The sequence below is a fragment of the Centruroides vittatus genome, unplaced genomic scaffold (assembly GCF_030686945.1).
Source record: "Centruroides vittatus isolate TY-2023 unplaced genomic scaffold, ASM3068694v2 scaffold_149, whole genome shotgun sequence".
NCBI lineage: Eukaryota > Metazoa > Arthropoda > Arachnida > Scorpiones > Buthidae > Centruroides > Centruroides vittatus.
This window is the reverse complement of record NW_027122681.1, coordinates 2,528,936-2,555,162: the sequence shown is the minus strand read 5'-3', so window position 1 is coordinate 2,555,162 and position 26,227 is coordinate 2,528,936. Positions and strand designations below refer to the sequence as shown.

The 26,227-nt window shown below is 30.3% G+C and overlaps 1 protein-coding gene and 1 long non-coding RNA gene across 2 annotated transcripts in view; both read left to right on the top strand.

Annotated features, from left to right (window-relative positions):
* Window positions 1-8,344: 8,344 nt before the first annotated feature.
* LOC136987247 (transmembrane protein 135-like) lies at window positions 8,345-24,749 on the top strand. The gene is made up of 13 exons (XM_067284953.1): window positions 8,345-8,660; window positions 8,961-9,088; window positions 11,452-11,544; window positions 11,634-11,667; window positions 12,574-12,639; window positions 13,950-13,996; window positions 14,075-14,116; window positions 14,200-14,392; window positions 14,474-14,641; window positions 14,716-14,856; window positions 20,025-20,123; window positions 20,196-20,263; window positions 23,093-24,749. Exons 1-13 carry the CDS (start codon window positions 8,508-8,510, stop codon window positions 23,232-23,234), a joined length of 1,374 nt encoding a protein of 457 aa, XP_067141054.1. The 5' UTR covers window positions 8,345-8,507; the 3' UTR covers window positions 23,235-24,749.
* A 481-nt stretch (window positions 24,750-25,230) lies between these two features.
* LOC136987259 (uncharacterized) overlaps window positions 25,231-26,227 on the top strand; it is a 38,563-nt gene continuing 37,566 nt past the window's right edge. Inside the window, exon 1 of the long non-coding RNA XR_010882594.1 lies at window positions 25,231-25,385. This is a non-coding gene — a long non-coding RNA (uncharacterized lncRNA). The remainder of the gene's footprint in view (window positions 25,386-26,227) is intronic.

Genomic DNA, 26,227 nt, shown 5'->3' with positions numbered 1-26,227 from the left:
GCCCACATCCAGAAAAGGTTGTTCATCGTGGTCTAGGCCACTTTGTTGTTTTTATTGCAATTACTACAAATCGCAGGTAAGCATTACGTTATAAAAATTTAATCGTAAATAAATAGCGACTAGCATCCGGGAATGGCTCGATCGGTCAGAGCACCAGAAAAATTTTAAGTCAATGTCAAAAAGCAGACAGCACCTCTTCTGTTAGCAAACAAGAGAAATAGCAATTTTACAATATTGTATAACAAATACAAAATATGGCGAAATATAGAATATATAATAATATACTTTTACTTTTCCGGCTTATACAGAAAAAAACATAGAGTCATCGGTCAAGTTTTCACCGTCCCCTTCACTTTATATGCATTATTCGACGTTTTACCATCCCATGAGCCTAAAAATGTAAAAAAAAAACCCTTGTAAAATTCTGTGTGCGTGTGTCTATTCTGCGTTATATCTCGGGACTGAATGAACCAAAAATTTTGAGACTTGCCAGGGTTATTTTTTTGTGTGGGACATTGATGTTATTACATTATGGTGATTATAAGTGCAGGGGGAAAGAAGGAGATCATATCTCCGAAGGGGTAAGATCAAATGAAAATGTTACTTGTTATTTGCATTTGAATATTTTAAAACTCACTCCTACCCCGAAAATAGAGCTTTTATTATCTTTTATAATAATATTATTTTTAATATAAAGTGTAATAACAGATGGCACCGCAGTAAAGGACAAGTCCTATAATAACCTTGTTAATCACATACTTACGCGAATCAATACACGTACAAGAAAAATAAGGAAAACTTCTGTACAGTATTTGTTTTCCTGCATAATTTCTATTAATTTGACATAATTTACTTATTTATATATTTTTCTCTCACCTTGAGATTTAAGAAGATTGGCATTGAGGAATGAGACATTTGCTTGAGAAGGAGCTAAAATACATTCAATATTAAAAGACCGTTATAGGGAAGTAATGATGAAAGGGAAAAATCATTTCCCTTTAACTAACTGATGGCTCAAACCTGTGTGATTTGTTCAGTGATTTCACGTGGTTTTAACTTATATAATGATTCCATTGCTATAAACTAATCATATACGGTAGCATATACAACACATAATTTGTGTGTCATTGCGTTGAATTTTTGTTTGAACCTTTTTAATTAAAGGGAAGACACAAATAAACATGTTTCATCCCTCTTTTTAAATTTCTGGCCGAGCTACTGATTGGAACGGTTGAATTTGCTGAATGCAGCCATTCACCAATCTTAGCTAGAGTTACCCAAATCCGTTATTTTAGCTAAATTGCCCTTTCTTTATAAACGGGAAAGAATACAATTCGTTCTTTATTTTCGTTTTTCAATGCCCGTAATGGCAGTGGTGGATTTCGAATAGGACTTTGCCTATCATTATATATCAATTCATACTCTTTTCTGTTAAGAAATCGTATACAGCAGGGGTGGCCAACAAGTCGATCGCGATCGACCGGTCGATCGCCAAGCCAATTTTGGTCGATCGCTCGCGATGTCTTGACTTAATGTATTATATTTGTAACCGAACACAACAGTATGCATGCAGTTATGACTCGACTCATAAGCAGTGCACCACGTACTGAAACACAGTGTATAAACATAGTATGTATTTCACACCTCCCCTCCCCACTTACACTATGCCTTTGTTTTTTTTTTTTTATTTTTTTTTTTTTTTTTTTTTAACTCTTTCCGCCCTGTGGGCACTAAGAGAGGCCTCTTTCTAGTAGGCCCTATTATGCCTTCCCCCTCCCCACTTACACTATGCCTATGACAACAAGTCGATCGCGACGCATTTTTAAGATAAAAAGTAGATCTTATGTATACAAAAGTTGGCCACCCCTGGTATACAGAATTACTCAAATATCTATAAATGATTTATTGTTCGTACGGAGGTCTTCGAGTTAGTTTCGATTTGCAGTTCGCCTTCTTTTTTCCTTACGTTTTATGTGCCGCAATAAAGGTTTGCGTGGTCAAATTGTATTTATGAACGTATGGTCGTAGAAATCTGGCGATTCTACTCGTAAGCTTTCTATAGACATCATAGACATCCGACAGCGTGACAAATTCAGAGGAGGGTACCAAGGTCCCTTGGATCCCCTTCTTAATGCGCCACTGTCCAAAGTAATACCTCTATCACTATATGTTTTAAAAATAAAGTTCATTATTATTTAATACGTAGCTTTTCGCTTCTTGCTTGTATTCTTTTTAATAAACACAACGCAGAAGTCACCATGAGGAGGTGGCTGTCACCAGCCACCACTCTATCTAACACTATAAATAAAAATGTATTCACAGTAGTGCTTAGTTTTCTAACGAATATTATGAATTCCGTATTAACTAACGTGGTACATTTTTATACAAGTATTTCAATATTTTTGCATTGAATTGTATGTAATTTTTGTATGATTTTCCTTGTTTTCTTCCTTGTTTCAAAAAAAAAAAAAACGATTAAGATTTTATCTGTTCTACTGATTGCAAATATATCAATCTTAATTTTTAAAAATTCTACATTTAATCAGTAATTTTATATAATTTTAAACCACTTATTCGGATTCAAGATAATCCGGAATTGTCCAATAATAATCCGGCATGGTATTTTGCCAATTGGAATTTGTTTAGATGTGGCGCGCCGAAGACTCGGGGCGAAAATCGAGGGATACGAAGAATCTGGAGAACCCCAAAATTTTTCTTTAGGTACGCCAAGATGTATGGAGATCGAGAGCCACTTGATCTTAACACATCATAGTCATGTACTGTATCGTCTTTATACCGATTAAAAAAGCACGAGAAAACAAATCGAAATCATATACCAGCAAGCACTGGTACAACAATGTCTGCAACGTTCGAAATTCCGCGCTACTCCGTTTTTGTAGATGCCGGATTAGCAACTTTCTTCTATATCTATTAAAATTTTGTTGTCAAACATTACTTCATAACTCAATTGTGTTTAAAAATGATCTGCTCCAGTGGTGTAAAAAAAAAATATTTTCCAAAAATAACTATAATAAATCACACAAAAGTTTTCCTTTCGTGAAGAATATTTTTTAACATAATAAACTATAAATTTTTTGAATATAAGTATAATTACATTATATATATAAAATTTTTCATGCATGCTTATATATTTATACTGTATTTTCGATACATATAATTTTTATCTTACATCGGGGAAATGAAAAACCGTAAATTTCTTAGATTTTCCTCGTTATTACATATTATTCAATGCACTATTTAGCACAGACTAGAAAGCTTTCATCGTTATTTTCATACTATCCTTTCAAAAATAAACAAAAGTAGATAATCTAGAAAACAAGCGTAACCGCTGTCACGTTTATATAGAAAATACTTAATCATTCCTCAATTTTCAATATTTATTATTATTATTATTTTTTTAATATAAATATAATCTATTTATTTCGAATAGTAAATAGACCGGATAGATGCTGATACAGTTAAGGCTTGAACCTACTGCTCTGGAGGACTCGAGATCGAATCCTGTTGAGCATCTCTCTATACTGTTTTCGTGGTAGTCTATCCAGGATATGAGCCCAGTCCCGCACCACGTGGCCCGCTCCCGGTGTGGACATACGAATATTTTTATTCTTTCCTCCTTGAGTGCACTAAAATGACCTTTTTCAAGCCTATAGTAAGCTCAATCAGGCCCAGAATAAGACAGCAAGAGACGAGACCCGATATTTCCGGAACAGTACCCCTCTGGGGTGTTTTCGGCCGCTGGATTCGGTAGGATAACCAATTAACCCTCGGTCATCCGGCCGACTAATTATAATTATAATTATATATTAAAAAGTGTGGGCCTATATCTTATACATTTTTGACAAAATTTTGGGTTAATTTAGGCATGAATCAATGACAATGGCGCTATTCCTATCATTTTTACGCACTGTTGATCAACCTACTATTTTATTGCAGTCTTTGACTCTTTAATGTGATGATGAGAATGATAATATGCGATTTTTCATAGACCAATTCTCCCAGAAAAACTTATTTAGAATTTGGTATAACTGATGTAATGATTTGTATACTCTTATAGTGATGATAAATAATTTATCAAAAAACATATAGAGCTTAGAAACCAATTCTAAATTCGTTGACCTTCATTATACATTTATTTCAGTTGTTTTTTCTGTTATCGTGTAAGTCAACAAACGTGAGAGGATCATATTTGGTTTTCATTAAAAACTGTACGTTTTGTGACAGGGAAGACTCGGGTATTTTAAATGGCGAGGTTGAGGCCGAAGTTTTAAACGCGAAAACGTGTACGTCGGACGTTCAGCGTCGCTTTCCTGTGAGCCTAGAAGTTTGACAAAGTCAGTGGAATCGTGCTCGACATTCCAAACGCCATTGTCAAACTTCTAGGCTTACAGGAAAGCGACGCTGAACGTCCGACGTACACGTTTTCGCGTTTAAAACTTCGGCCTCAACCTCGCTAATATCTGGATTTTTGCTCAGCGAGTAGCCTTTTCCAGTTTCTATAAAGAATATCTATCCAATTGGTTCTTGGCGTGTTTAAGCTATAAATCTACTGCTTCTCAGTAGACAGACTGCTTTTTTCAAGCTAAACTGCATATGAACTTTGAAATAAATGAAACAGTGTGGAGTTCCTTTAGCATTGCTCAGGACTCTTATTGAGTTTCGCAGCTGCTCCTGAGTATGGTCTCTCAGATGGGTAGATTCCAAAGGATTTTCGACGAAGAAAAGGGAAAAAAAAAATCAGATTTTTATACGCAAAATCAGAATGAAAAGTTTATTGAAGAAGACTGGATACGGCGTAGGTATTTATAAGAAAATATTTTGTATTTTATTTTAACAATCTTTCTAGTTATAGACTTAATACATATTAAATTTACACGTTTGAGAATTATTATTAGTAATTTATAATAATTTTCTTTAATGTATTTCATTATTTTAAGTTATTTCAAATAAATAAATAAATAATAGAAGTAAATAGTTGCTTAAAATAATTGTTTTCAAGACAGGAAGTCATTTTCATCGCAAATATAGCGTTAAATTATCATCTAGCTTAATCAGATACAAATTACGTATGCACACTGGATAACTTTCAAAATCATTGTAAATATATACGGTATACTCTCGCTAATCCGGCCCCTCAATTATCTGGCATACTCTGCAGTGTAATTGCCCATGCGATTCCGTTTCCACGAATACCTTATCATGTCGCAAATCTTGTTTTCCTATTTACTCAAATTTCATTTCTGTGTACAGTGTAGCGCGCCGTATTATTTGCCTGCCTGCCTCCAAAACGAGTATCGAAGAGTGACAGGTCACGTAATTTATTTCCTTTAGGTCTACGCACTCGCGGTCGTCCGGCGCCCTACTGTGTAAGAAATTGCCGGATTAGCGAGATCTTGCTGTATCGTATTATATTAGTTAATGTCGGAATGGTATGGAACCCCATTTCGACATTAACTAATATAATATAACAGAATTATGTACACCATACACAAACACACACTATATATCTGCTCTCTTAAATAAATGTGCATAGAAATTGATATCCTTGACTAGTGCATTTATGTCTGAATTAGCATACAATTACTTGAGGACTTGAAGTAATAATAAGCCATGCGTAAGTTTTCCTCAAAATTGCATTTTTTTAAATTTACAATGTAATAGGTAAAAATAACTAAATAATAAAATTGAATCGTACAAAAAAAAAAAATAACGAAACGTTGCTATATAATTACCATAATTTATTCACAATTCACCTATCTAGTTTCTGTATAGTCTACTAATTCTTCAATAATGATGATAACCTTTTTGTGATGTAGTTTATGTAAAATTGCATGTTTACCTGTTTTTTAATTGTATTAAACACTAGTAATTATCAATTTATACAATGTCAAATATTCGTTTCCTGTCTGTTACAACGAAAAGTTCAAAAAATCAAATACCTATTTCCGTCTAGGAAATTCATAAATGCATTTCCATAAGAATTATTTACTACCATTCTACAACACCACAGAATTGTTTTCTACAATTGAAAACTTCTTAATTAAATTTTTAAGAGATTTATTTTTCGTTTCATACTTGTATGTGTTGTAATATTTGCGATAAAAACTGCAAATAAAGTATTTCTGTAGTGTTTACTTACTCGTTTGGCAATCATCCAGCTGGCGAACAAATTAATAAGTCTACAATCGAATTTTCCTCATTTAAAATTTCTCCTATACGTTATTAATGCCAAAATTTAAGTAAGAAAAAACTATAATAATAAGCTTTTATGAACACTCTATCAGTTCTACTCCGTTCTGCGCTCTTTTTATCTTTCTACTCTTCTACATTACTTTTTATTGTTTAAACGAATGATTTTCTAAAATAATCGTTGGATTAAATGATTTAAAACTCAACCGTACATTAACCCAGAAAATAAAAAGTGTAATTAAAATTATGTATCAAGTACCCGTAAACTTTAGAATGGAGTAAAAGTTCTTCATACTTTTAAATTTATTTAGATAAAAAGACGTTTTCTATTTTTAAGTGGATGATTTAAATGCAGTCTATTTATATACACATAAAAAATACATATATACTCTGTCGTTTTACTCGTAATGTATAAGAAGATAAGATATTTTAAATGATATTCTTATTTAGTGGCAAATAAATTAGAAATTCAGATTATTTACGAATCAATAATTATTCAAATTATAACATAAGCATATTTTATAGTACATTTCTTATTCTGTATTATATATACTGTAGTCTATAATAAGAATAATATACTCGTAAAGTTGTGAATTTGTTTAGCAATAAATTACATTTAAAATGTATTAAGTACAGTACATTTATGAACGACTTTTGACCCCCCCCTCCTTCCGTGTCGTGTACAATGATGTGTTTTCCCAACACTAGATTGCCAAGTAATTAACTGACAGCCCCATATTTACTTGTATATAAAGTACTTATACAGTATATTAAAATGTATTAATGAAATATGTTTTATCATTATATAGGTTATATAAATAATGATAAAAAATACATAACTGAGGATATTTTATTTACATATTGTAATGAATGTATCCGAGATTCTAAATTTACATTTAAAAAGATTTTTTTTTTTTTATCTGATTAAAACTTTCAATTCAGTAGTCAGATTTTAAAGGAAATTTTTATAAAGAATACAAAATATATTCCAATGCTTCTAACACTTTCCTGGAACGTTGAATATATTTATGACTAAATTTCTTTTAAGTTTAATGACATATTCGACGTCATTAAACTGTAAAAAAATTTTGCTTATGCGGAGTTAATTTAATTAGCCTTCACTTAATTACATTATAATAATGTAGTTTAAGTAACTAATATAATAATCTCACTTTGTATAATGGAAATAATACTCGCTTATTTCCATTATATAAAGTGTATAATGTATTAGTGTGTAATACGTAGAGTGTAACCTATATATTAGTGTATAATATAAATTTTATTCTGTGTAAGAAACAGTAGATAAGCCTAAATGTTAGGAAAATTGTAAAATAGGTAAGAATAAAACTGCTTTAATAGAAGAGAGAAATTGATAATAAATAATCAAATATAGAAAAGATAAAATTAACAGCGAATATTGTTACATTAAGTTAACAGGTTAACGGGTGTATAAATACACTAATTTTTTTAGTTTAATTCGTTTATAAGCCTGAAGCGGTACAAGGTATAATTAAGTAAAAGCTACAGTGATTTTTATATTATTAATTAAGTATACTAATTGAAAGTTACTTAGACAGGAAACTACTACGTTCGTAGCAACTAGGTCACGCTCTTAAGGGTGCGACTATGCAGACGCGAATTTAGTAGCGAGCGGCAAAGGAAAACATGCACAAGCGAGAAGCGAGAAATATCGCTGGCAAGAGCGAATTTCTAGTTCTCGAACATATCTGACAGGGTTTGATATTTATCGCGTCTCGCCTCTTCTCGCCACATATTCTCGCTCGCGTCTGCATAATCGCTGTCAGATATGTGCGAGAACTAGAAATTCGCTCTCGCCAGCGATATTTCTCGCTTCTCGCTTGTGCATATCGCTCGCTACTAAATTCGCGTCTGCCTTTAGCTTTCGGGCTCTAACCAGCATATAGGAGAGATAAAATTATATAATGCCGCCGATATTCGATTTGATAAAAGTATCTAAAACCCTTTATTAAAATTAAATAATATAAAATAACAGAATTATATTGAATAATATTATAATAAAACAGGAAAATGTCGAAATAATAGTAAAAGTATTATAAACCAGGAAAAATGTCGAATATTTTTGATTAAAGAGGGCGCTGATTTCGCCATATGTGTGTGCGTCACGTGCGTGCGGGGTGTTATGCGCGTTACTAGTGATTGCTAGGCAACGAAGGGTGAGACCCTGGCCGTAACCGCGTTTGTTTTAATTAACCACGTGGATATGTTTAGGTAAATTTTGTCAAAATTGTACACAGTGAAGAAGAAAAAAAGAAAACATGGCCGTCCTCAGTACTTTGAGAGAAATGAGTCTTCCGTACAATTGTTACGAAGTGGGACATACTTGGTCTCCGTTCTGTACCGATGCCGCTTTGAAAATTGCCTTTGATTGCATGAGAGAATCGCTAAAGATGTACACTTCTCTATACGGGGTGAGTGTGTCTTTTTTTACATATGTTTTCACCTGTCGCTTCTATAATAACACTAACTCGTGTGACGAAGAGAGTAGTAGTGTTAGGCACAATCGGTTGTAAAAAAGAAAAGAAAAAACAGATTATTCGATTGTGCCCATCACTAGAAAAGCAGTTGTTGTGTTACATCACGCTTTTTATTTAGGTCAGAAATTTTCATGCATAATTAAAATTTATTGTTACTGAGTGTTGAACTCTTAAAAACTAAATATATTTATACATAAATAACAATATTTAGACATAGTTTTATTTATCTCTCAGTTATCTCAGATAGTTCAGAAGAAATTTTCTATTGAAGCGTGTTTGAAGACTTTACAAAGCAGTATAACGTCGTCTTGTTTCCTCTCGTTCAATGTTTTTTCATTTGTTTTCTTTTTTTGTTTACTTAGGTGAGATAAACATTTTTCTTTTATTTTACTTTTATCCTTATTATTATTATTTATTTATTTAATTTATATTATATAAAAGTGTATATATTAATCCGAAATTCCTTACTTTGAAATTCTATTATTTTATTTTCAGTTTGACATTCTAAAAACCTGTTTATTTAAAAATACAAAATAAAAAAAAAAACACCGTAACCTTGTTTTACTACCCGAAAAATACTTTTGGAACGATGACAACCTGGTCTTTAAAGTCCACGTGCGGAATTTGTGGAAGTTTTAGGAATTACAAGAGATTTCGTGGACTTACAAGCTTAATAAGTCTTGACACCTGTTAACTGGGTTGCGGTGTTTTTTGTTTTTTTTTAAATAGGTTATTACCCGAAACAGTGTATTATGTAACTTTAATAAAGATTTAAAAAATATTTTTTTAATGTTGTAACCACATTAAAATCCCAATTCCTGTAAATGTTTTCAACATTATTTTGAAATAGATTAATTTTTTTTTTAATCTGTTAATTTTGAACTTCTAAAAATGTTAATATTTAATTTAATTTTTCAGAAATTTTCACTTCTCTGGATGAAGTTTAATGTTAAAAGTTTGAAAATATTTTAAAAGTTTTAAATTTTTTTACAAATTTAAATAAATTCTAACTTAACGCCCGAACGATCCTCCATATTATTGGGCCGCAATAAGATTAATGTGTCTCATTATAGCTCAGTAATATGGAAGATCGTTTGGCATTAATTAAATATTGGATTTATTGTTTATTAATGTAAATAATTTGTTCTTTGTTACATATAAAATTTATTTATATATTTTTCAACTCACCTCTAACCAAAGTTAGGCTTTCTTTTATCTCTAATCTTTAGTTTTTTCAATATTATTTCCATTATAGTTCAAGGATTTATTTAATCCTTGAATTTGCCAACAGCTCTGATAATGTACGGATTATAAAGTATATTAATTTTGCAAAAAAGGCAAATTAGTATGTAAACATTTCCATTTATAGTTACCATATATATATATTACTTTTTTGCAATTTTTATTAAATTAAATGGTTAATGTTACCCTTGGTGCCAAGATGGTGGCTCATCTCTGATTTCAGCAAGGAAACAGTGGGGGACACGTTCTAACCTAACCTAACCTATTCTAATAAATTACCATAATTATTAGCAACAAAATTGTTAGAATAGGTTAGGTTAGAACGTGCATCCCACTGTTTCCTTGCTGGAATCAGAGACAAGCTGCCATCTTGGCACCAAGGGTAACATTAACCAATTAAATTTATTGTACTATAATGGAGCTTAATTATAATATTTATAGTTAAATTCTCTCATAATGATTATTTTGCAATAGTTACAGTTGCAGTTGCAGCAATTATTTATCAGTTAGAGGTTATGAGAAACACTTTAATATTGCTGGAAATGCAAGTTGTATTGCTAATTAGATTTTTATTGTTTACATTTTAGGCTCTTTACATTTTAGGCAACTTTAGAAAAAGATATATATATATATATATTTATTTATTTATTTATTTATTTATTTTTATTTTTTATTTTTTTTTCTTGTTTTGATATTCATTTAGTAAGTTAAATATGATTAAATTCTGCATAAGTTTTACTTTAGATTATTTAGGTCAAAGATCAGGAGAAAGATTTTTTCCTCCGTGACCTATTATTTGGAAGACGGCAACTTCAAATTTACTGATATAATTAAAAGTTAAACAAATAAAATGCATAGTAAAATAGATTTTTTTTATTATTTAGTTATTGGTTATACGGAGAAAGTCAGCATTTGTTTATTTCTTTTATTTGAAAAAAAAACTTTAAGCTAACTGAATTATTCAGCATTGTATTTTGGTAACGCTCTAGATAGCTAAGTAGAAAATTGGATTTGATGTATGAAAAATTTATCAGAATAACCTAAAACAACAGCTATTTCGGTTGTGTTCTGTTGTATTTCAATGAAACATACTATCTGTAAACAGTCGTATCAAATAAGAAATGATTATTTGTAAATATTTTTTTTTTAATATTTTATGTCATGATTGTTATACCGACAAATAGAATGTATCCAAAATATCAAATTTAATTCGGAAATCAAATAAAGCAGCATTATTATAAAGAAAAAAGAAATGTAACAAATTACATTGTTGTTTACTCTCTATATTTTAAAACATTTTGAAGTTTAGCAAGGTATTGTATTTTCGAAAATTTACTGAAAAGGACAATACTTCTATTTATTTAATTTGCGATGATAAAAATGTAAATTAAATTAAGGAAATAATCCTTTATATATCAGAAAATTGAATTTTTAAATTAATAAAAAAAACAACAAAGTTGAACAAAACAAAATTTGATTACAGGAAATGGATGGGGAAATTTTATTACTTCCATTGTTCCTATTTACCAGGTTTTGCTGCAAGTTTTCTTGCGATATTGATTGAGAAAAAGAACAGGTTAGTAAGGATATTGCACGTTAATTTTATTATAAATGCTTGAGAGTAAAACTTTGTATACATATATACTTTTTGTTTTTTGTTTTTAGACAACAAGCTTTGGCTTTATATGTAACAAATGTGGTGAGTTAAATTTCTGATGGCAGGCTTAAATTATTTATCTTCTTTTAAATATATGTTCTTTAAAGTACCATATTTTCCGACGTATAAGACGACCCCCGACTTTTGAGAATATTTTCCTGGGTTAAAAAGTTGTCTTATACGCCGGAAAATACGGTATTATTATGTAAGCTAAGTTTATTTAGTTTTATACCAATTCAAATTTTAATTTTGCTAGATTTTATTTTTATTCCAGATTGGAATAGTTCAAAAAATTATCCGTTAGTAATGTCATTTCTGTTCCGAACTGTTAAAAAGAGAGAAGGGAAATCACTAAGAGAAATTACAAATAAAATAATTGAACTACAGAACCTGTCATCGATAAATCAAAATGAACCTATGAGATAAAATAAAAGTTTTAATATGAATCAAAATTTGTTAGTATTGATTGTTTGTTTTGAATGTGCCAGATTCATTCACCATAAAATTAAATTTTTCTATTTGATCGATATAAATAGAATAAAACGAGATTATTTGATAAAAACTATCTAATCTCTAATATGATCCAAAAATAGATTTAAAATAAAGAAATATTTGTAAAAGTATAAAAGTTTATACAGTAAATAATTATAAATAATAATTTTACTATTTTTTATATTAAAGCTTATGTTGGAATTAATGGACTAATATTTGTATAATAAATTATTTATAATAATCCAATGATCGCCTAAATATTCGGGCTATAATATGGTTATAATCAAATAATTAATACAAATAAATTTGGTATTAGAGGTTATAAATAAATAATTTATTTTATTTATTTTAATATTTGTAATTGCACTGTCCACGAGCAATAACTAATAAAGATTATTATTATATATTAAAGCTTATATTACTTAAAAAAGGAATCGTTATATTATTGATTTTCAGGCAACTGAGACATTATTTAGAATGTTTGCCAGTAGAGGAATTGTTAAACCTATTCCACATAGTGAGGTGAGATTTTTATAATTTATTTTGCAACACACTGGGTTTTAAATTATAAAACAAACATCAAAATTGGTTGTTTATTAATGTTTAAGAATCTACAATTTTAATTAAATAATATACAGTGGATGATCGGATAACGAACACTTTCACAAAAGATTTTTTTGTTCGGACAACAAACATAAAAACCTCACAGAACAAACGCAGGAAGAAGCGACGTAAAATAATGAATACCAATTGGTCTTACCTTGAATTCAGGCAACAATTCAAAACTTTTCAGAGCGCAGGAGACGTCAACATCAACGGTCAACTTGGTATATACTGATCGGATAGTATTTCTCCGAACTTTGAAACTCTTCCTTGTAATTCCAGCCTTTTATTTTTCTGACAGAAACAATTCTTTTATAGTATTCGCGAGACTGTTGGGCAGGCACTCTTTAAGTTTTGTGTGGGTTTTTATTTTCGAAAGGTGAGAGTATAATAGCAAAGGTAGAGAGTGGAGATGATGTTTGATGTTGCTGGGCAGTATGGCTTGAACAAGTCTACAGTAGGCCACAGTTCAATCTTATCTAAGAAAGATACTGTATAATCAAGAAGGCTCAAGTAGATTAAGGAGTAACAAAACTCGCATCTGAGAAATGAAGAACATTGAAGAGCTCATAATGGAACCTGAAACGGATCTGACGACAGAAGAACGCCAAGAACTCTTGAATGAAGAACACCAAGAAACTCAGCAAGATATGTTTTCTTCTGAAAAAGAGGATTAATGCCGATATCTGTTATTAAAGATCTTTTGAAGAAGTGGGAGGATGTCAGAACAGTCTTAGAATGGCATCCAAACCAGGGTGAGGTTAATAGGCTCAGGGATCTCTACAATTACAATGCTATTAATTACTTTGAAAAATCTTGAAGAAGAGAGAAAAGCAATTGACATTAGACAGATTCTTTAATCCCCACAAATGGAAAAAACATGACTAATAAAAATGCAAGACTGTGTTTATATGTATTTTTATTATTACATATAAATAAACAATATATTTTTTTATTTTTTGGAGTTTCCAGAACGAATTAATCAAATTCCCATAAAAGCCTATGGTAAATCAATAATTGGTTAACGAACAATTCGGATAGCAAACAAAGTCTTGGAACGGATTATGTTCATTAACCGATCACCCACTGTATAACCTGCTCTAGAAGAGAGAAATATTTTAAAATATATTATTCCTCTTATATATCTTATTACATTAGTAAATTATTATAGAAATTAATATTTTATGCTTTTTAAAAATTCTTTATACTTATATTTTAATTATTTGCAGGTTTTACTGTTTGGTGGAGTAATGGCATTTTTTCTATATTCTAGCCGGTAAATATCAAATAAAATTATCGACAAATTTACTTTATATCAGAATTACAAATAACGAGTATATTTTTTTTATTACAGCAAATATGGTTATTCCAATGATATTGTTAGTGCTTGTCTCCGGTATAGTTCTCTTTATCTTTTCATTATATTTAGTTTTATAAATTCATTTATTGGTTTCAACTTAGTTTTATTATTTTTCTTAGTTATTTAATCGGTACAGAAGAAAATAAACGGTCTCCTAAATGTAAAAGTGTTGACAATGGTGTGCCTTACGAAACTTTAATAGACGACGATAATCATAATAAAATTCAAAAAATAAAAAAAATTTTTCGGTATGAATATTTTAAACATCATTCGTGCCCTCATAAAGATATATGTCCTATATATGTGTCAAAGGTACATTAAAAATACTTTGAAAATAATTTATTATATTTCTGTTGTTTTTTTTTTAATTAAAATAATTTTGAATCATTACAGGGATTTTTGTTTAATTTTGCAATAGGTTATGGTGTTAAACTGGCATTAAAGATATTATCAAAGCCAAAAGCATTCGTAAAAAATCCTTTTATCATATTTAAAGAATTAACAAATACTAATTTATTGAATTCTGGATTATTTTTAGGAGGATTCTCGGGAATATATAAAGTAATTTTAATAATTTTTTTATTAAACTCAAAAAATAAGTGTGTTGCTATTTTAAAACAAATGTTATTTTATAGTTTGTATCGTGCTTTCTGAGGTGGAGACGAGGGAGAAATGAAAATTGGCATGCGATTCCAGCTGGAATGTTAGCGGGCTGTAGTATGTTTGTTTACCCTTCGCCATCATTAGCGTTGTATCTTTTTTGGAAAATTATTGAAGTACGTTGGAATTTGATTTAATTTTTCTTATGATATTTCTAGCTCTTAATGTTAGATTTATGTATTTTTAGTTGTTCAGTAATTTTAATATATTAAAGTAAAATAAAATGGAAGATATTTTGTTGTAATTTTCATGTTATCTAGAAAGCTATTTAGGTAGGTTTAATTATGGATTTTATATATTATCATAACAATTTTCAGTTCTAAATTGGACTTAGTTTTATGGAAAATTAGGCAATAAATAATTAACAATGCCTTTATTATACTGTATATTTGTTATTCAGATATTGTTGTTTGCCTCCTCACAAAATCAAAATCTTATCTGGGAAGGATATTTGTGATAATTCTTTGTAATGATAATTGCTATTTATGGGGAAACACTTCTAACTATTTCAGTATTGGACTTTGCACTTAAATAATCTGAATTAAAATTAAAATAAACAGCAACACCTGTATATAAAAATTCAAAAGCTTTGAAAATCATATTATTAGATAATTTGATAGACACCCACTAGCAGTTTACTCATGTAAATATTACTTGTATATCACATTTAAAAGAATAAATATTAAATGTATACATAATTAAACTTTTATTGTCAAGAGAAAAACATATTAGTGATTATTCTAATTTGGTTACTTGATACCAATAATAAATATCTAAAATGTTAAATAATTTTCTTATAGTTAGGAATATTTTAATCATTAGTATCAAAACTTTGATTCTTAAAAGCATCCAAATTGGTAAGTGTAAAATCATAGTCCAAAATGAAGAGATGATAAATTTAGAGACAAATTCAATTTACAATGTTTTGCCGAAGAAAAGTGACAAGATTAATTGATTGAAGGATGGCTTTCATCTTGTAATTATTTAAGGTAATTAGGTCAAGGTTTGCAGTTTCCAAGTATATAATGAGATCGTTATTAAATTTAACTTAACATATAGTCCTACAAGATATGTGTTCAAAATGCTTACTAGAAGACATTAAGGAAATCATTTTATTCAAAGTTAAAAAAATTGCATTTTAACGGTTGAACCAGTTATAAATCAACTGTAAATAATTGATTGTCAAATGTTTTTGCCTTCATAGAAATTCACAAGTGCAGAAATTTAATTATCTTGTAACAGAGAAATTTTGATCATTAATAATCAGTGGTGATATTCGGCGGGTTCGCACAGGTTCGCCCGAACCCATTGTTAAAATTTTCAGTTTCCCGAACCTTGTTAAACACACGGAACATTTCTCAGTGGGTTTGTTTTTTTTAAAAAAAATATATTAAAATATGCGTATTATACTCTGTAATACTACTAAACTAGAGTCTTATACCCCGTTCGTACCAAACATGGGTATACTATAGATTACTCCCTATAGAATTTCGTTTGTTTGGGTATATATCTGAACTCAGGGGACAGAGACGAGTTCAACGATACTTTACTTTTGGACCAGAGACGAAAAATAAAAAAGTTATCATACTTTTTTCCAGCGATCGCGCGATGATAGGGAGTCACTAAGTCGGCCTCGCTATCGCGATCAGGAGTCGCGTGGCTTGCTGTTAAAATTGCCTTTAGTTGACATTTCCCCCGTTTTTTACTTTGTTCAAGAACTACCGTGAATCGATCAATAGTTTAGCACATGGCGGCGTGTGGTGGCGCCCATACGAGAGGTCAGTCGGTCCGCCATGTTCGCTGCCATAAGTAACATTAACCGAAATGGCAATCGCGCGATGATCGGAAGTCGCGTCGCTCTCTCCGCTCTCGTATTGCGTGTTTAACGCTCCGGGAGATGACCGTAGTCCGACGTCACAGTTTGCAGACTTTACCGCAAGATGGCAATACTAGCAACTATGGTGCCATCTGCATGAGAGCATTAAAAAAGTATGGTAACTTAAAAAGTGTGATAACTTTTTTATTTTTCGTCTCCAGTCCAAAAATAGGGTACGTTGAACTCATCTCGGTCCCCTGAGTTCAAATATATAATCAAAGTCCTGAAATTCCATAGGGAGTAATCTATAGTACACCCCCGAGGATTTCAATCTAGATTGTGAGCAAGGTAAGGGAGTATGTCTTGGTGCGATATCTCTCTCAATCGTTTCAATCGAGGTTTAATCGTGATCGATTCAAGAGAGTTCTTGATCCAGTCATAAGAGAGATCCCAGAATTCCACGCGCGTGAGATAATACAAGTTGGCTGTCGAACACGTGTCGGGCTATGGACAGCGAAAGAAAAAGTATAATGTATCTCGAGAGATAATGACACGTGTGTATTTCCAGAAGTGCCATTTTGCGGTAAAGATTATCCCTGCCTGAAAAAAAAAAAAAAGGTCGACAGCCCTAAAATATTATCGTTACCTGCCCTTCACCCATGGCTCGTTACATTCCAAGTACGCCACTGATTGTTAGATATACGGTTGCAAGAAAAGGTATTGTATTTATTTCTATTCAAAACTTCCATTTCATTTGTCAGTGATTGTCAGGGAAAAATTTTCTGCTAGCGAACCCCTTGTTAAATATTTCGAATATCACCACTGTTAATAATGATAATAGGGACAAAGTGTTTTATGAAACAGAACAAATAAACCAAAGTCAATTCATTACGAAAAGAGTTTACAAACAAATAAAGTTTTACAAATAGATAAATAATCAAGTTTTATACAATGGAGAAAAGGTTTTTTTGCAATATTTTTTAAAGATTTGTAATTCTTGGACATCTAAATTTTCAACTAGTTTAACAATGTTTGGGAATCAGTAAAATAACAATCTCTTACTTAGACTCAATCTAGTAAACAGTGTGAAGCTGATACTTTGATTATGCAAATTAAAAGATGGAATGTAATAAATGAAATATAGGTTTAAAACACTGTTAAAATATTTGTAAAACAGTAAAGAATCTAAAGAATTAATTCACATGCATGTTTTTCACATGCAGAATGATATTTTCTTTCAAGCCAAATTTACAACTTGATAAAGTACACTTTTTAAGTGTCCCCACATTCAGAAATCACACATAGATCCAGAGAATGAGATGCCAAACAGTAAGAAATGCACAACTAATCACTTTTTTTTTTTTGATGAAATGCTGTTGCAGAAACTGCTGTATGAGATGTCTGTTATATGGAGGCACTCTATCTTGCATGAAAGTTGTTTACTCAAGGCATTGTTGCTATTGCAGTTGGGACTGAGATATGACAAAAGTATTGAGCATCTCTCAGTTTCTCTGGGCTATCACAGGCTTCTACAAAGAAGAATGGTCTAAGAATGAATATGGCTGTGAGTCTGCAACAGACTAACTTTAGGCAAGTTCAATGGAGTCTACAGGAAAACATGGGGATTTTCCATGAACCTAATGCAACAGTTATGGACATTTACTGTTCACTGAGGTGAAAGTGTGCCTTGTCACACCAAGGGATTTTTCATGTCATGATGTGTTCACTTTTATTCTGGCAAGGAGGATGAATGCAAAGGTCAGCCAGGTTTCTCTATTAGTAGCAACAACTGCTAGTTGTGGCCGATCTTATACAGATAACATTGGATTAACTTTCTTGATAACTTCCACATTGTGCCCTAGGATATATCCAAGTGCTAAGACACTGCATGCGACTCCTAGAGCATGTAAATTATTCATTGACTGTTCAACAACAGCTATGGTAACATCTTAAACAACTTGTAACATGATAAGTTCACATTCTTGTCCAAGTGAACTCTCAGACTTCAGTTTCCTTAAGTCAGGTGATCATTCTTCTGAGAGTTTGTGGATTCAATGGTTCCCTGCATAAATTGCTCTGCTTACAATGGAAAAATTTTTGAATTGCAGCCACAACATTACTATTGTTCTCATCAAACAACTTCACAAGAAATGCATATTCTGGCAAGGTGACAGCCACCAATAACTGATGATAACGACATTCAACAGTTGTTTGCAACACATGTACTTATGCAAAGGAAACCATTTTACATTGCTTGCAGTACCAAACATGCAGTAGTGGTGAGTTTGGTACCAAATTTTTTTAAATGTAAATCTTCTCCATATCTTGAAGTGTCACTATTTCAGATTTGGTTGTACATGACTGCTGAATATCTCTTTTAGATAGCAATGAACAGTGGTATGGTATTTTAATTACAATCCTTCAGTCATAAGAACAATTTATAGAACTTTAAAATTATGATCAGATAAATCATTTAAAAAATAATATCTTAATATTAATTTCAGAAATATTTATCTATAAATAAGAATATATCAATTTTAATAATAGTTTATACATTTCTGTAAGAATAAACTATTAGGAGTATGAAATTGACTTATTGCTATCAGTATTGCATAATATCAAATGTGCTATAATATAATTGTTAAACTATACATTATTTGACTGCTCAAATATTAACTTTCTAGTTAGTTTATGTTGTTATAATATAAATATTTTATATTGTTTTAATAAATAATTATTTAATTAATTAATTCAATTTAATAATTTATATCATTTAATCCATTAAAATTATCATTTGGAAACAATACCTCACTAATTATTAATAAACTTATCAATATAAACTGATACAGTGAAAACAGTAATTTCATTATTAATGTATTTGAGAGATGAACACTATCTCAAACAAAACCAATAGAAAAACTCAAAATTAATAAACTGAATAATTTAATTAATTTAAATAAGTATAAGGATATCGGTTTTTTTATAATTTGATTATTAATTAGGCTGCAATTTTCAAAAATTGTATATCTATAAATTCCCACTGGTGTCAGTCTATCTGTCCTTCCTTAGTCTCTAGAATGAAGTTAGACGAAAGTCGAGACCAGATATAGACAGCTTAGTTACAGGAGGCCTCAATTAACAATATATGAACTTTCTGTTTGTTTCAGAAGTTTTAATTTAAAAATTTTCTCCAGAAGAGAGTTAAATAGATACTGGGCAAGACTCCATTGTTAACAGGAAAAGTATAATGTACAGAGGCAAAACACTAAAATTGAGAGCATTATGATGAAAAATTGCAGCCTGGTATTGTGACAATATCACAATAAATAATTTCTCACTTTATATGTTTTCAACATAGAAACAATATTATAAAAATATATAAATATAATAAATAATAAAAAACATTCAAAAAATACATACATATTCTTGAAAGCTCAAGAATTTGTGCCTTTTTTTTTTTTTTTTAAGAGAGGATATCTAAATGGAATGTCAAAAGGAGTGTTACCTTATATACCAGGAGGAATATTAGTACTTTATGCAGTATCAACTGCACTTCTACTTTATGCAGTAAGTGTTGTTTAATATAATTTTATTTAAATTAAAGAATTTATTTATTACTTTAGAATTTTTCATTTTTAGGCTATTCTCGAACCCCATCATTTAAAACCCGCTTATTTAAATTTTCTCCAGCGTGTAACGAATAATAAGTAAGTGAACTGTGTATAGATTCTAATTTTAAAATTAACTATTTTAATTATATAGATATATAAAAATCTGTATGTGTGTATATGACTTGTGTAAATGTATAGAATATGTTTAATATTTAATAATAATAAGAAGTGTGCAAAAAAAATTGCATCAAGTGCTGCATTTGGTGTTAGATATTAACTAAGCTGCATAAAACTGTTGTAAACAATAGAAAAACAAAACACTATTTTATTTCAGCACTTTTTATCCATAAACAGAACATATTTAACACAACTTGTGAAAAATAAAAGACAAGTTTGCTGCTGTATCTATCATGAACAAAAGGAAATGTTAACAACAAATGCAAACTAAAAGAGAAAACATCTGCTCATAAATTTTATCAATAAATCAACAAGGCCATACTTAAAGATATGGTCTTCACTTAGGCAGTATTGAGGAGCTAATGGCTGACCTGTTTGGCATGTTTAACATGTGACCGGAGGGTCGGTGCCTCTTTAGTGCCTCATCAGGACTGACACCACCATGTCCCAATTTACATGGAGCCGAGATGGTGTGTGGCTCAGTATTTGAATGTAGGTCATGCGAGCAGCCACATGCGCGGACGATCGGGTTCGGGATGGAGACCACATGTTAGCAAGCAGGGAGTGACTCACACAGAGACTAGGTTAATGAAATAATCGTTTATTTGTAAAGAAAAGAAAATACATTGTATACAATTTATCAATAATGAGTATAATAAATTGAGCTAAAATAGGTCTAGATAGGCCTAAATTTGCGATGCTTGAGAGAGAGAGTTTACAGTGGTTCGTGAATCAATAAATACCTGGAGTAGATGTCCACAGGTGTTGCTCCTTGGTTAGGGTCTTGTTGTGACTAGGATGACAGTCTTGTTAGGATCGTCGGGAAAGTTCTGAATCTCCGATAGGCTGTCTTAAAGGTGCAAAGGTAGGCAATGTCCAAGGAAGAGTAGGTAAGATATCCAGTCGGGTAGGATCAGGCACTGAAACAACTGAAAATTAGAGATATTTGCGATGACTGACTCTTTGGCCATCAATTCTGATACCAGTCCAATATCGTGCAGTTAAGCGGTCAGCAGATCACGGGAATGCGTCGTTTTCAACGTTGAGAAAGTGTAAATGGAGATTTTCTCAGGTAGTCGATGACAACAATTGTTGAACAAGTGTGACGATATCGACTATTGATTTTTGTTAAAGTTCGGATTCTTACAAACATTTATTTGTACAAAAAAAAATTTCTAATGAATTGGTGGAATGACAATGGTGCAAAGTATTCAGCTGAACTTGAATACCATGCTCATAGGCTTTCTGCATAAACTTTTGTCATCATGTCAAGCAAAAAGTCTACGACCATGATAAAGCAATTGTTTTTATCATGGATTGGGTGATACTTTTAGTAAAGGACTAAAGATTTTTTTGGGATATAAGTTCTGTTCTTTACAACAGGTTGAAAGAAAGAGGGACTAAATTAGAATTTCAAACTATGACCTAAAGTGAATTGTTCTGCCTCTGTTCTAATAAAAATTGCAAACATGAATTTAACTTTATTGTTTTCCAAAGGATAACAATAAAGTAAAATTTAATAAAAATAAATAAAAATAGTAAAATATAGCAAAAACTTAAATTAAACTTTAATTAAATTCTAAAGTTTTTTAATTTAAATACATACAAAAGTAATTTTCTAATCATTTTGTGTCCACAATAATTTAAAAAATTATTTAATATTCAGTTAAGAAGTTAATCATTCTATATGTACAGTACATATAGAATCTTAAATAATGTAAAGAGATTTTGACAGGAATCTATGTATAATTGATGAAGGAAATGACAGTAAATAATAAATATCAAATTTTATTAGGTAACAGTTAATTAGGTAGTGAAAATAAGTATTGTTTAATAAGTATTGTTTTTATGAAAAATTATATTACTATAAATGTTTGAAAAAATGCTTTACACGTCTTTATTATTGACAAACTTAGCATTATATTATAATTTCATTTCATTTTGTCAAGAAAAACAGATAATGTATTAAAAATTTATATTCTTAATACAATTTCCATATTCATTATTTTACAACTGACACAAAAAAATAAAAATTTTCTTAGAATATTATTAATATTTAAAAGTGGTTTTATTTATAACACGTAAGTTTTACTTGTCATAAATAAGTGTCTGTGTATAGTTAAGGGGCCTCCATATTTTGTTTTACTATCAATCCTCCTTTTTTTCTAATACAGTTAATAATAATAAATGGATATAAATAAATCTGGTGAGCCAGTATAAATTCATACTTCGTTTACAAAGAAAAGATCTTTTACAGTGTAGAAATTTACATAGTACTGAACTGTCACATATATATAACCCATTGGACTAATACAGTGATGTAGCGAGGGGGTGCAAGGGGGTGTATCATGCACCGGCACCACTCGCAGAAGGGTGCCCAAATGGTCTCCAAGACAAACTATATGTGTTTCTAGAGGGGGGAGGGAATCGACAATAAAGTGTCGTGCCCCAAGCACCAGTTATGTTTGCTATGCCACTGAACTAATAATTTTTAATGAACTATTTTCAATTGACTACTTTTCGACCACCAAAAATGTCTTTTGACTACCGGGTATTCCCAGTATAGATTAAAAAATATATTGTATCGAGTAATTTTCATAATATGATTATTCAAAAAATATAAAAATCAATGCTTGCTTTTTAAGTTAATTTTGTTTTTAAAGTTGAATAATAATTTGTAATTAAATTATTAATAAATTTTAAATTAAAAAATTATATATTAAAATTTAATAAAACATGTTTTTTAAGGTTGGCTCAAATGAACAGGAACGTATTGGATATTTTTGGTACACATGCTTCAAAATTGTACCAGGATTTCTTTCCCGAACTTGATTTAAGATACACCAGTCATTCATTCCAAGAAACAGTATTAGTCTGGCTTATCCATTGAGACGTTTAGACCCACCGAATTGTATTCGATAAACGATTCTGATATTATTTTTGTTTGTTAAATTTAATTATTTCCTTATAATTTTTAATGATTATAAATATTTACAATTCTTACTTCAAAAATGTATAATATGGATTTATTTTTAATTGAAATATATATTTAAAAGTATTAAATATGGTTTATAATAATAAATATCAAATGCATATGTTAGTTTTAATACAAGAATTAGTGTAAAATTATGTTTAAAATATATTAAGAGAGATAATTATCTCGATCATCTGTTTTTTTTTTTTTTAGTGTTTTCTATAATATGTAAAGTTTAAACATGTTTAATTTCAAACGATTATTTCAGATTTTATATTGTAATAAGACAGTATCTGATTAATGATTATAGTGATAAAATATCATTTTTCATTTGTTATATTTGTTGTTTATCATTAATATTTACTATTGATGTGCTCATTCATCATTCGATTGACATGTTACTTGATATACAATCTGTGATGGTGGTGGTAAGGAATGTTATATTTCATATTAATTATGAAATAAATTGTACTTTACATAGTGATTTTTCTCACTAGGAAACCCAACATTCCTCAAGGCCTTTTTGTATTGCTTTATGAAGACCATAATTGTAAAATTCAAGTTAAATGCATATAAATTTTCATAGGAAACCATAAAGCAATAAAAGAATTATTGAGGAATGTTTTGAGTTTCCTAGGGAGAAAATCACTCTCAAACTATATTCACAGAGGAAAAATCTGAAGCATTAGCATTTATCAATGTTATCAATATCTGAAATATTTACTTTTTGTTATTTCTAATTTCAAACTTGTATATTATTACTGTACCAGCTAACTGTTGACATGTTCTTTCATTATTTGATTGACATTCAGTGATATTATTGATATAGAACTGTGATGACCATAAGGAATGTTATATTTCATAGTATTTATGAAATGAATTCTATTTTAGTAAATAAACAAATTCATTCAAAGATGTTTTTAACAAAAAATATAAACATTTAATATCTATACAGTGTTTTTCATAAGTCATTTGCCATAGGAGATTGTACAGAGAAAATCAGAGGATTGTAAGCAAAGCATCAGGGAGAAGTGTATACTGCGCTGATTATATAATGCATCATTTCGGGTCTGCAATATTGCCAAAACGGAAATTAATTGCACAAAATTCATTGTAACTCACAACACGCTTATTTGTGAGTTACAGTAACTACGAAGCTGGGAATGTGATCATGTATGTGAAATTTGTGCAATTAATATCCGTTTGACAGTATTGCAGGCCGGAAATGATACGTCACACAACCAGTACACTATGCACGTGCCTGCAATCTCCTGTGACGTATGAAAACATGCAAAAACAAAAGAAAAATCTATAAATGTGTTTCCTTTTTATTTATAGTTTTAAAGTTATATATTTTAAAATGTCGTATTAATTAAATGTATGTGTCATTATGTGTATATTTTACATTTAAAAAGAGTTTTTTGAACCATTTTTCTTCATTTGAATGTATTATTATCAACCATTGTTTTACATAAAAAATTATGCATGATTCAAATATTTTTTTTTACAAATAAAAATTAACTTTTAATTTCAAATTAAAATGAAACTAGATACCGTTTTTCATTCTCGTTAATTACATTTAAATATTGGACGAAGGTAAATTGTTGCAAGAATAAACATGTTTATTCTTGCAAAAGTAAACGAAACGTTTTCTCCCGTTTAATGCGTTGCCACGGTTACCAATCATCGACCAATCACAAGACGACAGACGACAATGGCGCGTTCAGTTTTTACGTATCGTTTGACGTATTTTCGGATTAATCTCGTCGGTTGCCATGGAAACGTTTACGATTAAAGAGCGAAATTATATTTATTTAGTAAATATTATTTATTTACGTATTAATTATTAAAAGTTGCCATGGCGAATCCGGAAAATTGATTACACATTAGAAAAATAACAGACGATAAGGCTATGCTTTCGAGAGTTTCTACTACAAGTCGTCTGCTACCGTCTTCCATTTTGGTTTTTTTTTTTTTTCCTTTTTTCCGCTTTCTATCTCAATTTCGTTTCGTTCAAGATATAATTTGGCAACTGCACAAGATAAACTGATGAAAAGAATGCTTTATGTGAGTATTGAATTTATTTTGTTATCAAATACAGCAGCCCCTCGTTATACCGCACGTTCGGATATAATGCTCTTTGTTTTCCATATATAAGAGCGCTTTAACCGGTGATTTTTAAAAAATTACTGGCTAAGGCATTGAATTTCTCTCATTTCAATCATTAAGACAAATAAAATCGGTTATAACGAGCCATTTTGATACATCGCTCGTTTGGCTTGCGATATAACGAAAGGTCCCTCATTATATCGCAAACCAAAGACCAGATATGGAAAGATAGGGGCCTTCTGCCCCTAATTTAACTCCGTTTTCGAGATTAAGGCAGGACAGACAGACAGACAGACACGGACAACAGTGGGGAATTTATAGGTCTACAATTTTTTTCAAATTACAACCCAATTATTTGTCTCCAAGCTTTTTTCCCTGGAAAATGCCATGCGAGGGGCTACTGTATGTAAAATATTCTATACATAATTAAGGGGTATGTTTCAAAATGGCAATATTATATAGTCGACTTTGGGAACTTAATTCTTGAAATTACGTTTATAATACAAATAAATAATTTTATTAATTAAACATACAAATTAGAATTAAATTGAATTAATCAGGACTTTACGTTATAATCTGATCTTCAACTATCCGGTTACGGATATTTTACTCTTTTTATGCCGGATAAACAAGTAGTTTTTTTTTAAGAACAAAGTTGGCAAATCTTCCAGAAAAAAAAAAACCATGTAGGCGAACTTTCGTTTCCAAGTAAACTTTTTTTTTTTTTAATTTTGTTTCACTTTAAAATAAAATCTAAAGTTGATCTAGGGTTGAAATAAATGAGTCTTATAGGTTTTTAC